The 12,357-nt window shown below is 41.1% G+C and overlaps 1 protein-coding gene across 2 annotated transcripts in view; it reads left to right on the top strand.

Annotated features, from left to right (window-relative positions):
• Positions 1-12,357, top strand: part of LSP1 (lymphocyte specific protein 1) — a 50,442-nt gene that overhangs the window by 30,180 nt on the left and 7,905 nt on the right. The window contains exons 1-11 of one of the 2 annotated variants that reach the window (XM_075187919.1): positions 1,342-1,444; positions 3,875-4,021; positions 5,140-5,386; positions 6,096-6,193; positions 6,299-6,419; positions 7,269-7,343; positions 8,007-8,050; positions 8,467-8,548; positions 9,641-9,775; positions 10,666-10,764; positions 11,499-11,573. In XM_075187919.1, coding sequence (XP_075044020.1) covers positions 1,386-1,444; positions 3,875-4,021; positions 5,140-5,386; positions 6,096-6,193; positions 6,299-6,419; positions 7,269-7,343; positions 8,007-8,050; positions 8,467-8,548; positions 9,641-9,775; positions 10,666-10,764; positions 11,499-11,573 — 1,182 coding nt within the window. In that variant the 5' untranslated portion in view covers positions 1,342-1,385. Of the gene's footprint in view, positions 1-1,341; positions 1,445-3,874; positions 4,022-5,139; positions 5,387-6,095; positions 6,194-6,298; positions 6,420-7,268; positions 7,344-8,006; positions 8,051-8,466; positions 8,549-9,640; positions 9,776-10,665; positions 10,765-11,498; positions 11,574-12,357 lie in introns of those variants that run through there. The other variant, XM_075187918.1, reaches the window with a different exon arrangement.

Raw genomic sequence — 12,357 nt, 5'->3', positions numbered from 1 at the left:
TATAAAGCTGCATGATCATAGTGCTGGGTTATATTTATAATATAGAAACAAATCTGCAGTTTATCATGAGCAGATCAGACCATGCTGGCTTATATGTAGATTATTGTGACATGATTGCAAAATGGTGGTTTATATTATTATAGTTTTACTTGTATTTAATTATTTGTAGAGTGCTGTCATATTATGTAGCTCTGTACATTGAGGGTATCATGGCACGACACAAACAAACTGCATACGGCGACATGGCACAAGGTAGAGATGGCTCTGCTCAAATAATTTTACAATCTAAGAGATGCGGGGAACATGAGACATAATTTAGCAGAGTAACAATTGTAATGGCTGGTGGGGGAGAAGTGTCTTGTAATCAATGGCGACTGGCAATTCAGTGTAAGTGGTATAATACGACATATATTCAATATATAGAAGTATATCTGGCTGCTGTTTAGCGGGGCATATATGTAATATATAGAGATGTATAGCGGTAGGTTCAGGATAAAACCAGACAGTATTGTGTATATGTGACATATTAATGTTTCTATCACGGCTGAATCACATGGAAATCAGTATTCAGTTTATCAGTAATGTATAAAGAGCTACAATGTCCTGACCATAGATAATTATAACAAACAAGTAGGAAATTGTACATATGAAAGAAATGGGGTAGAAGCCACGATGAGTGATGAGAATAATGAAAGTGACTGAATTTCTCAATAAATAAATCAAGAAAGTATTTTAGTGAAAAATATGAGGCAGAAAGAACAATAGCATTAATAATGCAGGGGGCAGTATATCTCTGTGACACAGCCTAATGGAAATTGCATTCACTGATGGTGGGGGAGAGAGGCAGGGGACATAAAACTGGAAAATGTTGAGAAATAAAAGAGGAAACATTAAAAAAATGGATGTCACAATCCTACACAGCAGAAGCATCAGGGGAAGTATAGTTGCTGTGATACAGGGACTCCCCCTGAGTGTCTGAGGGGGAGATACCGACAGAGACATATTGTTACCCCCCTCCCCTTCCCCAAACACAGGGGCAGGGAGGGTCTTGCTTCCTCTTACCTCATATCATCTCCCCCTGACTTCCCAACACAGGAGGAGGGGGATAGAAAAAAAGAGAGCAGGGCTGTTAAACAAAAGGAGGGCAGGCAGCTGCTCAAACTTCCTGAAAAAAAAAGGGAGAAAGGAGAACACGACTGAGGGAAGGAGAGAAGAGGAGGCTGGGGAACAGTCAGCTGAGAAACAAAAACCCATCTCAGGGGGTGATAGCGAGGGGACAGTTCTAAGGGGAACTGATAAAGGGAAGGTGTGGAGTGGGAGGGCTGCGTGGGAGCTTCATACAAAGGATAAGACAAAGGTTTGGTTCAAGATTGGACTGTACTAGGATGTCCACTTCCATACTGAGAAGAGACTCCAGCAAGCAGAACCTGCAGAATCTACTGAGGTGAGAAATGGGGGCTCCTTGTATCAGACTGACTCATATACAGAATACAATGGTAGTAACGTAGCAACAGCGATACTGTGAGATAAAGTAGTTGCAGAGGCAGAATGAATGGGCAGGGGAGTAAGTGAGGTAGGCAGACAACATTTATTTAGGAGAATAATACATGTGAGGAGGAAGGAAGAAATACAAGTAGGGGGACGTGTGGAGGATGTGAAGGAATGTGAGGAGGCAGTTATGTGATGCTATATTGATGCATAATACTGATATATAGATGTAGGAAGTAATGCTATGGATGTAGGGTGGGGTGAGGATCGCAGCTTAGGGTGTGTACTGTACTCGTGAGATAGTAGTACTAAGTATTATAGTACTAGAATAATAGCAGGGGTTGGTTTAGATTAGGAATAGTACATGTAACCTACATTTGCTATATAATATAATGATAATTTGTGGTTGAGCCCTGGAATCTCTCACTGTTGGAAGGCTGTGATGCCTGGCAGTGTGCCTGTGATTCAGCAGCCAGTAATTGATTACTAGATCTCTGGATTAAGGTATTGTGAGGCTGTGGGGTCTGTTTAGACAGCTCTAATCTTCTTTGTAAACATCCTACAGACACTGATAAATAAGTTGGATACATTTCACTGAGCCCACTCTGTGTAGTAGTCTCACAAATCACACCAGTATAGGGCACTTACTGCATTTAGTGTGTGTAGTAGAATTTTTTGTCGTTATACAGCGCTGTGGAATATGTTGGTGCATTGTAAACGAAAGAATAAAAACTTCTTGCCATAGAGTGTCACTTTTGCAACATAGCTATATGTTGTTGTGGTATTATGAATGTCTCTGTGCTTATTTGCGGTGTAGTTTAGTATATTTTGGCAATGCAATATTTTACCATGTAAATGAATATAACATATTGTGCTAGTAGTGTATTGTATAGCAGCTACTGTAAATGGATGTAATCAATCACTGTATAGCGGAGTCTGAGGGGTTATATGCAATGATTACGTGTCAGTTTTTCCCCTTTGTTTTTCCCTCACACCCCTTGACAGCAGAGGGTGATTTAATCTACTGAGCCTGCAGAGTATTACGTCCTCATACGTTCCATCAACCAGTGCAGAGCATCCAATCATAAACTTTTTCATGGCTGCAGAATATTCTGCTTCATCTTTCACCAAGTCAGTGTAGAGCAGGGAATCCTTTACCGCCATGCCAAGTTTTGTGGCAGATTTAGGTGATCTGCAAGCAAGACTCAATCAGCACATTGCTCTTTTCATCTGATTGGTGGTGGAAGATTAAATATTAAGACATAGCTCATAATACGAGAAGATCTTGAGGAGTAGAAACTTTTTATTAGCAATGTAATCTATATGCATTAATCTGCAATGTACGCTGTTAAGAAAAGACATGATAGTTCACTTAAATCAAGGGTTAATGCTCTAAGGTGATGGGGTCAGTAGCCAAACTATAAGTGATTTATGTACTTTTGGTTAAACATCAGAATATTAAATCATGCAGAGGACATACATGCCATTGACTCTCAGGGGTATATTTACTAAACTGCTGGTTTGAAAAAGTGGAGATGTTGCCTACAGCAACCAATCAGATTCTAGCTGTCATTTTGTAGAATGCACTAAATAAATGATAACTAGAATCTGATTGGTTGCTATAGGCAACATCTCCAGTTTTCCAAACCCGCAGTTTAGTAAATCTAGCCCTCAGTATCCAATATGCCATATTGTTCCCATTAAAGGGTAATGGTTACATGTGATGTGAGCAAAGTCACCCCCATGATGTTATGGTTAAAGGTCAGCAGGATGCGGAAGCGGGAGAACACGCATGTGTACAATGCCAGAAGTCACACATTCCTGGGAGTGGACAGGGTGTGTAGGGGACACATTTAATGGCATTGCTGCCAATCTTAATTCACACCCTTCCCCAGTGGTATTAGCAAGGGCAAAATTAAGGGAGGATAGTGTGATAGAAAAAAAGAACAGCTGTGTACCACAATGTAAGGCAATATTGTTTAGTTCTCTCCCTGTACATGGCAACTTGGCAAAAACAAATAAACTGTGTTTATCCCATGTTGATTCATGGAAGTGGGTCTGCCTGTTTATTAAACACATATGGACTCGCTGATGTATTGGATGTGTACAGTAGGTGGTTTTCGTCTATGGTAAGTAATGCACAGTTAAGTGTAGTAAAAACTGTCAGTGCTGTAAAAAGCACAACTATTGTGGTACCGTACAACTTTATATAATACAGAGATAACTATTTGGGAATTATGTTTAAAGCTATTTCTATAAAATGTGTATAAATAATGATGTCTATTAGTTTATGTAATCATAGAATATATATGGTGTAAACATGGCTGCACGTAGATCATTTGGACAGTTTTTCTTACTTATGATGACTTGTCATTCTGTGCTGCAGACTGACCACTCAGTGGAGTGTGGAAGATGAGGAGGAGGCAGCAAGGGAGCGTCGCAGGAGAGAGAGACAGCAGCAGTACCAGGAGGGAGGAGAAGGGCAGTCTCCAGAGGAGCTTAATGAAGAGAACTGCACTCAGTCAGATGACCAGTAAGATCACTTTCTATCTCACTCACAGGATTTATTCTATACTTTTTCATCTACTTGCACAGTGTAAGATTAATAATAGTGGATTTGTCTTGCTGACTATGTGATGAAAACAGGAAATCATTTTTGTAAATAACTTTTCATGCCTCTCTGTAAAAGCAACTGTAGCAGAAGCCATTTGTCATTTTAAAATACTAGAATGTCTCCTGAATCTGTCTCCTGACTCTCAAATAGTAAGATTCTTAGATTGTCTATAGCAACCAATCAGATTCTAGTTGTCATTTATTTAGTACATTCTGCAAAATGACAGCTAGAATCTGATTGGTTGCTATAGGCAACATCTCCACTTTTTCAAACCCGCAGTTTAGTAAAGTCAAAGTCTCGTTTGTTTCACTTCTGAATATGCATAATGGAAATATTTAGAGATGATTATAAAAGTATATGATTTGTATAGGAACTGACCTATTTTCTATAAATGTGTGTTCCTAAGTCTGGTTCACCATTCAGTAGATTGTCATTATTTTTGTATGTATCTCAGAAATGGGGTTTGGCCAACGATTTTGCCTTGATTTAAATACTATGCCCCTCCCCATAGCCGGAGCCATGCAGCCATGTTTCCATGACTCTTCAATCAATCAAGCTAATCCCTAAATGGTAGTGGGTATTAGGCAGTCACCAGTAAAAGTATTATCCATGGTTTATTCAGGAAATATTTTTAGATTTGTTTTTATTTAAATGTGCATACCCCAGTCACCGGATCTGTTTCCACTTTGCCAGCACACATGGATGATGACATGGATAGATCCAGCTGCTTAATGCCCAGGGACACACATGCAGTCATTTGGGTACTGCTTGGTGAAACATGACCAAGCTGGACTTCCAGACCTTGCGCCATTATGATAGAATGCCAGATGTCTATCGTCAAATATCAAACAGAACATTTCCTTTAATGCTCTCTCTTCCTCACTAACTCTCAACTTGTCACTTATTTTTATTGGCAGCAATAAATCACTCACAAGCCATTGACATACTTCTGTTGTGAAATCTGCTATTGATATTTTGCTAAACATTTAAGTAGTGGTTAATGCGATATCACATTATTGTCCTACTCTGATTTTCAGTGTGGGGTTGAAGCCAGCTGGTCCCTGGGAGACTGAGGAAGATGAGGGGTTTAGTGACTGGTCTCAGAGGCTGGAGCAGAGGAGGCTACGAGGAGCAGCTCAGGCCACAGAGGAAACAGAGGATTTCAGACAAATGGAAGAAGTGCAGAGTGAGGAGACTGGAATCGCAGAGGAGGGAGGTAGAGACCCAGAGCCAAAGGCAGAAGAGGAGGAAGATGAAGGGACGTCTCGTGGTGAAGCTGCAGAGGTATGTATGTTAATATCATCTTGTAGAGAGAGCTCAGGGTTATAGTCCCATCACTCTACCTTTGAAGTGATGTATCAAAATTAAATCAAGCTTGTTACAAATCACAGGGAATGTAAGACAGACATGAACATCATGATTGAATCATCCTTTTATTCAAATGAACATAAAAAGTACAGGACATAATTCTGAGCCTAAGACGCGTCTAAGGCCGAAGAAACACAACTAGATGGAGCATAAAGTAGGTTGAGCGGATCCTAGGCTCACATTATTATGTGAAATTTTATATACGCTCTGAGCCAGTTATTTCATGAAGTGGATCCAAACACCGGCTGGGCTTCTAACATCAATCAGCAGAACCCTGAATGCTGGCCAAGGAGACAGTGATCCTTCTGCTCATCCTGATAGTTGAGTGATGGTGTCGCTGTCCGATTTGGTCACATGCATTAGAAGCGAGGATCAGTGTATTACGCTCTCAGGTGAAAAACTGTCCGGATCACCTGTGAAGATAATGCGTTTTCTTACTCGAGATGGAAAGGTGACCGCACACATAAGCCAATAGTGGTCGTCTTCTGCCCTGGGACCTATATACTGATAGTACAGAAGAAATGGAACTCTTTCTTGTCTGTCTGTAATATACTAGACACCACACATTTACTAAACATCTTTGAGACTTGGATATTTATAATTTTATTCTCCTCCTATTTACCAGGTGAATGATGAGCCAGATTCCTACACCCACGACTACGGCAGCCACGAACCCCACACACTGGAGACATTGTCCCTCTCTTCCAACCAGTGGGAAACCAGGTACAGTGGAGGATCTGTAAAATGTTCTTACACAACATGATTACCCATAAGTCATAAACATACTTATATTATTCACATCTTGCACCCCTATTTTCTTCATCTTAGAGAGTACAATGATAATGAGGAGAACAGAGCACCAAGTCCAAGAGCTCAGGAAGAAGAGATTCAGATCCAGGAGGAAGAGCGAGAAAGAAGAGAGGATCAATATGAGCCTTGTAGAGACCAGGTAACCCCCTGTCTTAGCACCCTATGAGCTAAATTTACTAAACTGCGGGTTTGTAAAAGTGGAGATGTTGCCTATAGCAACCAATCAGATTCTAGCTGTCATTTATTTAGTACATTCTACAAAATGACAGCTAGAATCTGATTGGTTGCTATAGGCAACATCTCCACTTTTTCAAACCCGCAGTTTAGTAAATATACCCCCAAGTGTCATAGATCAGTGCTACATGTTGTGGAAGCTTACGGAGAGAGGGATCCATGCCACCATGCACTAAAAAAAAGCATTTTAGTGCATGTAAATGGAACTGTCACTAGAAACCATTGTTTTATCATTTTACCAGACACATTAGTGTTTTTATCTGCTTAGAATGACCACAAGTGAAGTGTATAATAGACACAGGTAGGCACACATTTTATCAGCACAATCCATTGCAATATATGTTGGATAAATATTAGAATAACGTAAAGTTATATTTCAATGTTTTTCTTGTGTAAAATATGTCATAGTGAACGTTGGGACCTAACATATCCCTAGGTAACTTAGTGGACAGTTCATCCCCAGGATTAATATGGATATAATTGTACTGTGTGTCTGCAATCAGTGTTCTGTTTGTACAGGATTATACTGACATAGAAAGTACTAACCTTTATGTGCAGTTTCAGAGTGATGAACAATTTGCATGCATGTACATTTGATTGTGAGTTGATCTATTAATGTACTGATCTATGTATATATAAATCTTGTATAAGGAGAGCCTTGATCTGTATGTGTTAATACCATGCTGTAAGAGTATGTGTGTGTAATAGATTATGAGTACTAATTTGTCTGTGTTCTATTTCTCCTCTGGTACAGAGAGTGCCGCCCTCTGGAAGGTCGGAATCAGTGAGCGGTGATGAAGAGGAGAGCGAGGGCGGCCTTACAGTGAAGGTGATTACTTTTAAGCTGGCCATACAAGTGTACGACCACATTGGCATGTGTGCAGCATCAGAAAAATATTCTGGGTGGCACAGTAGTTGGCATCGGTGATTCACATCACTGGGTGCATGGGTTCTATTCCGATTACAGTCCAAAAATATATTGTGGGCTAATGTTTGTGTGAGTCTTGTGTAGTAGAGAGATTTGATTGTAAGTCCCACAGGGACAGGCTGTGATGTGAATGACTAAATCATTCTCTCTGTAAGGACATATTATGTTGTCGCCAGCGACATAGCTACCTCTGTGACATCCCTTGCGGGTTCTATGGGATCTAGCAGTGAGTGGAAGGGGAGAGGGGGGTGGTAGTGATGTGATCGGACAGAGAGGACAAATGTTTTCTATGATGACGTTATCGACTTGTGTGTGTGGCCACTGTGGACAGGTAGCATCTGAACCTCTTGTTGGAGCCATCTAGGAAATATCTGTAATTATGTCTGTAGGCAAATGTCCACCTATCTGGCAGCATTGCACAAATTTCTTACCTGTCTAAGCTATTTCACGCTTATGCTAAACTATGTTTTACTTTATATTAGGAAATGCTTTACTTCTTTTCATCTGGCTTGTATTCCCCTAATAGTCCATGACATTTCGTTAACTTTTCCCTTTGCTCATTAGATTACCGACAGAGCAGAGGTTCTGAATCGTTCCATCCAGAAGAGGTATGTGTCTCTTTGCAAATGAAAACATTCCTATCACCCTATATCTGTGATTGTGATTTATGATAAACGGATCCATAGGTGACGCTGCTCCATTGCTGTCTATATATTTCATTTTACATTGGCCAAACAAGCTGTATCTCGGCTCCTTTCCACCAGTGATGCAGATAAGCAGACCAGTGACACTGCTTATACCCATATGATTCCATCTTAATAAGGAAAGTAAATAAAGTAAAAAAAAAAGATAGTAAAAAGCAAAGGTCTTATTTTATATTTAGAACCTTAGAGCAAGTATGTATATGTGTCCATCTAGACAGCTGGTGCACTTTAATGTGTCCACAATGTTCTTTACCTGTTTCCTTTCCTGCTACACCATCCTCTCTGAGGTCTTACCTTGTCTTCCTCTCTCGTACATGCAGTAACAGCATAAAGAGAAGTGAACCACCTCTCCCAATAAACAAGATTGATGATCGTCTGGAGCAGTACACGCATGCTATAGAGGTACATCTGTCATCCCATACTAAGTGAAAGTGTCCAAGGGGTATATTTACTAAACCGCGAGTTTGAAAAAGTCGAGACGTTGCCTATTGCAGCCAATCAGATTCCAGCTGTCATTTTGTAGAATGTACTAAATAATTGACAGCTAGAATCTGATTGGTTGCTATAGGCAACATCTCCACTTTTTCAAACCCGCAGTTTAGTAAATATACCCCCAAGTGTCATAGATCAGTGCTACATGTTGTGGAAGCTTACGGAGAGAGGGATCCATGCCACCGTGCACTAGAAAAAGCATTTTAGTACATGTAAATGGAATTGTCACTAGAAACCATTGTTTTATCATTTTACCAGACACATTAATGTTTTTATTTGCATCGTGTTTTTCTTAATTCTATTTGCTCTATTTTTTGCTTTTACCGCAGGTTAACACATTATAAATGCCTACAGTGATCTAGCTTAAATTCCAGTAAAAACACAAGTAAAACATCAGTGTGTTTTTAGCCTAAAGGAGAACGCCAGCTACATTTGACATTGTACACAAAGCCCCTGCCTCACCCCTAGCTGAGCTGTCTAGAGCCCTTTCACCTTAATACCTGTGGTTCTACTTATTTAGGAGGGAACTTTATGTAAATATGACTGGAGTTCCCTTTAATTATGACTTTCTGCAGAATTCTGCCCTAACTTTCTCTGACAGATGTTAATTCATATGCAGAACGTCTCCTAGGAACACATCCATGACTTAGCTTATACTGTATATAATGTTCTGGTGCAGTAGAAAAATGAACTTCCCCTTTAACTTTAACTTTGTATTTTGCATACACGTATGTGCAGCATTTAGCCATGATCACTGCCTGCCTTTGATGTTTTATCCAGGCCTTTGTGATATGAACATGTTTGTGTCCCATGTGGATGCTGCATCAGACTAGACATTGCTTGCTTGTTTCTCTTTAGCTCCCTCCTCTCATTAAATCACCATTAGATCCACCATAGAGGGGACTAATACTACCCATGGTCCGCTCCAATCTCTTCATTGCCCTTACACATTCTTTGAACATCAAGGAAGGACACCGTCTTTTCTCTCTTCTTATCCCATAGACATCCTCTAAAACAGGCCGCTTGGTTCGGACGCCATCTCTAGAGATGCTGAGTCCTGACGACGCAGTGTCAACTAAGAAGAATCGATGGGAGGCCGGAGATGTCAGCACAGTCAGCAAGCCAGCCTCATGCAAGGTGCGAACCCCCACATGGGGACACACGTACTGTACGGCAGAGATTTGTAACTTTCACTAAACATTAATGGTGTCACCACACAATTTAATACACAATTGCTAATAAGTTGATGTATATGTTATTGTTATAAACTTTTCTGCCGCTAAGCATGTATTAAACTGAGTATATGGTTAAGCTGGAGATTTCAACTGACACGTATCTAGTGATTTTGAGAAGTTAGTAATCTGGGCTTTCACTTCCCCCTTTCTCCACCTTGGCTTCAGTAGAACTTGTCAGGCAGCCAGGCTACAATTAGTTTTCCCTTTGTGACTAAATTGGTGCTGTACTTGCATCGCTTAACTCTTAGGGCTAGATTTACTAAGCTGCGGGTTTGAAAAAGTGGGGATGTTGCCTATAGCAACCAATCAGATTCTAGCTGTCATTTTGTAGAAAGCACTAAATAAATGAAAGCTAGAATCTGATTGGTTGCTATAGGCAACATCCCCTCTTTTTCAAACCCGCTGCTTAGTAAATCTAGCCCTTAGAGCCGCAGAGAAGCAGACAAACGCAACTACTGCTTTTTCCACCATAAGGCATCAGAAATCGAACAACAGTGTTTGCAGATCATCTTACTATCAATTGGGGATTATGTACTACAATAAAAAAAATTGAGGGGCATGTTTAATGATCTGGTATGACAAGATACAGTTTAGTCAAACCATTGAATCTACTTTCATACACTATTAGTAAAACAAAGGGGACACATAGCCTTTCAAAAACCAGGAACCACATCTCTCTGGTTATGGACAATACTGTGTATATAATAACGATGTGTACATTTTTTGGCTGTTTATGCGATTTGCTGTGATATTTTCTGCTTCTGAAATGTATTCATAATATGTGTTATACAGGACACAGAGGGCATTAACATTGGCGTCTCCGACATGATCAACCAATGGGGTAAAGGGAAATCAGAGCCAGACGGCAATGCCGTGCCTCAAAAAGTCACAGTAAGTTAGCTGTTCTGTAACATCAGTGTATCTATGTGTGTGAATAAAGGATGAATGATAGCCAGGGACAGGCTGGGGAGGGAGAAATCTGCCCCCTGGGCTGGTGCTTTATTAGACTGCCCAGGCTGACCTTGATTGTCTCCAGTTATTACCTTGAGTCGTGGCCAGTGGAGGTCAGAGGGCTGCTCCTCACAGCCGCTAACACAGCTCCACGTGGGCGGAAACCATCTGTGCAGAGCATTGGTGACATCATCAGCGGCACAGGCTCCTCCCCTCCACCTGGATAAGGGGCTGTGACGGGCACTGCTCTGACACCTTCCTGCAATAAGTGTGAGTCTGTGGAGTCAGACAAAGCTGTCAATTGTATTTGTGTTTTACATAGAGTAGCTGTATCATTTTTACTGCTATGTGGGGCATAATGTGTGACAAGGGGAATGTTTTTTCGGGACGGGCAGGGTCATTGCACATATGTTTACCTTCCAGCTGTCCCAAATGCGATGGGACAGTTCTGATTTTGGATGTTTGCCCCGTGCAGCCAGGACTTCATGTCCAGGGAGATTGGAGAGAGAGGGGGTTGGAGGTCAGTCTAGTATTAGGCACACCCCTCCGTGGTTTGGCTGTGCCCCCTCTGTTGGTGGCACACACTGGGCCACTTGGATGGACTTTCCTCCTGGGCTAATGGTTGCCATCCAGCACTTGGTAATGGCCTCACACCTTCCCTTTTCGTTTTTTAGGAGGTGAAGCCAGGAGATGTGCTGAGCAAGAAGAGCTTGTGGGAGCAGAACCCCAAATCAGGACAAAGTAATAAGGTGAAATTTCCATGTAGATATACTGATCGCTGACAACCTCTTGTAGAATTCGACAGTTTAATAATTTTCTCAGTTTTGTGTTTAACACATTCATATAACAAATGTGTTGCTGGACTCCATTGAATATGATGAACTTATTTCTATTTTCAAGCTCACTAACTATGTAACTATGTCTACTGTGTGTAACGGTTACTGAATAGTCTGCTCATAAAATGCTGAATAGCAGTGGGTGGTGCTGGTTTCAAGGCACAAAAGTAAGAGGACAGTCAGTTATATTAGAAGACTCCCGTTACTGCTGCCAACAGGTTACTTAGATTGTACTGTTGGTTTAATAGGGTAACGGCCACACACACATGGCTGCCGATAAGATGACGGGAGGGGTCACATGGAGGGTGCTTTAAATGAGTAAAATGTTCAGAAAATTGGGGTTTATTGAGCCCTTTGGTGAACACTCACTGTGTAAATTCAGAGAGGTCTGGAAGCGATACTATAGGCAGTGTTGCTTCCTGTCCATAGACTGCCCCACATTCACAGCAAGTGCCCGGCACCAATGCAGCAGTCAGTTGCCCTCCTATATGCTAAATAAGTTTTATTTACCTTTGTACAGAAGTTTCACACAATGCATCTACCAGAAATAAGTTTATCCACACGATGATCTCTGAAACCTCAGACCAGACCTTTGCGTCAGTGACAGAGGATGGGGCCGTTTCACAATGACTGAATGCTGGTGATAGCAAAGTAACCTACATGACCCAGTGCTAAATGGTCTAAATCTGCGGTAGCC

Source organism: Mixophyes fleayi, chromosome 10 (genome assembly GCF_038048845.1).
Source record: "Mixophyes fleayi isolate aMixFle1 chromosome 10, aMixFle1.hap1, whole genome shotgun sequence".
NCBI lineage: Eukaryota > Metazoa > Chordata > Amphibia > Anura > Limnodynastidae > Mixophyes > Mixophyes fleayi.
This window is presented reverse-complemented; position numbering and strand designations above follow the sequence as displayed.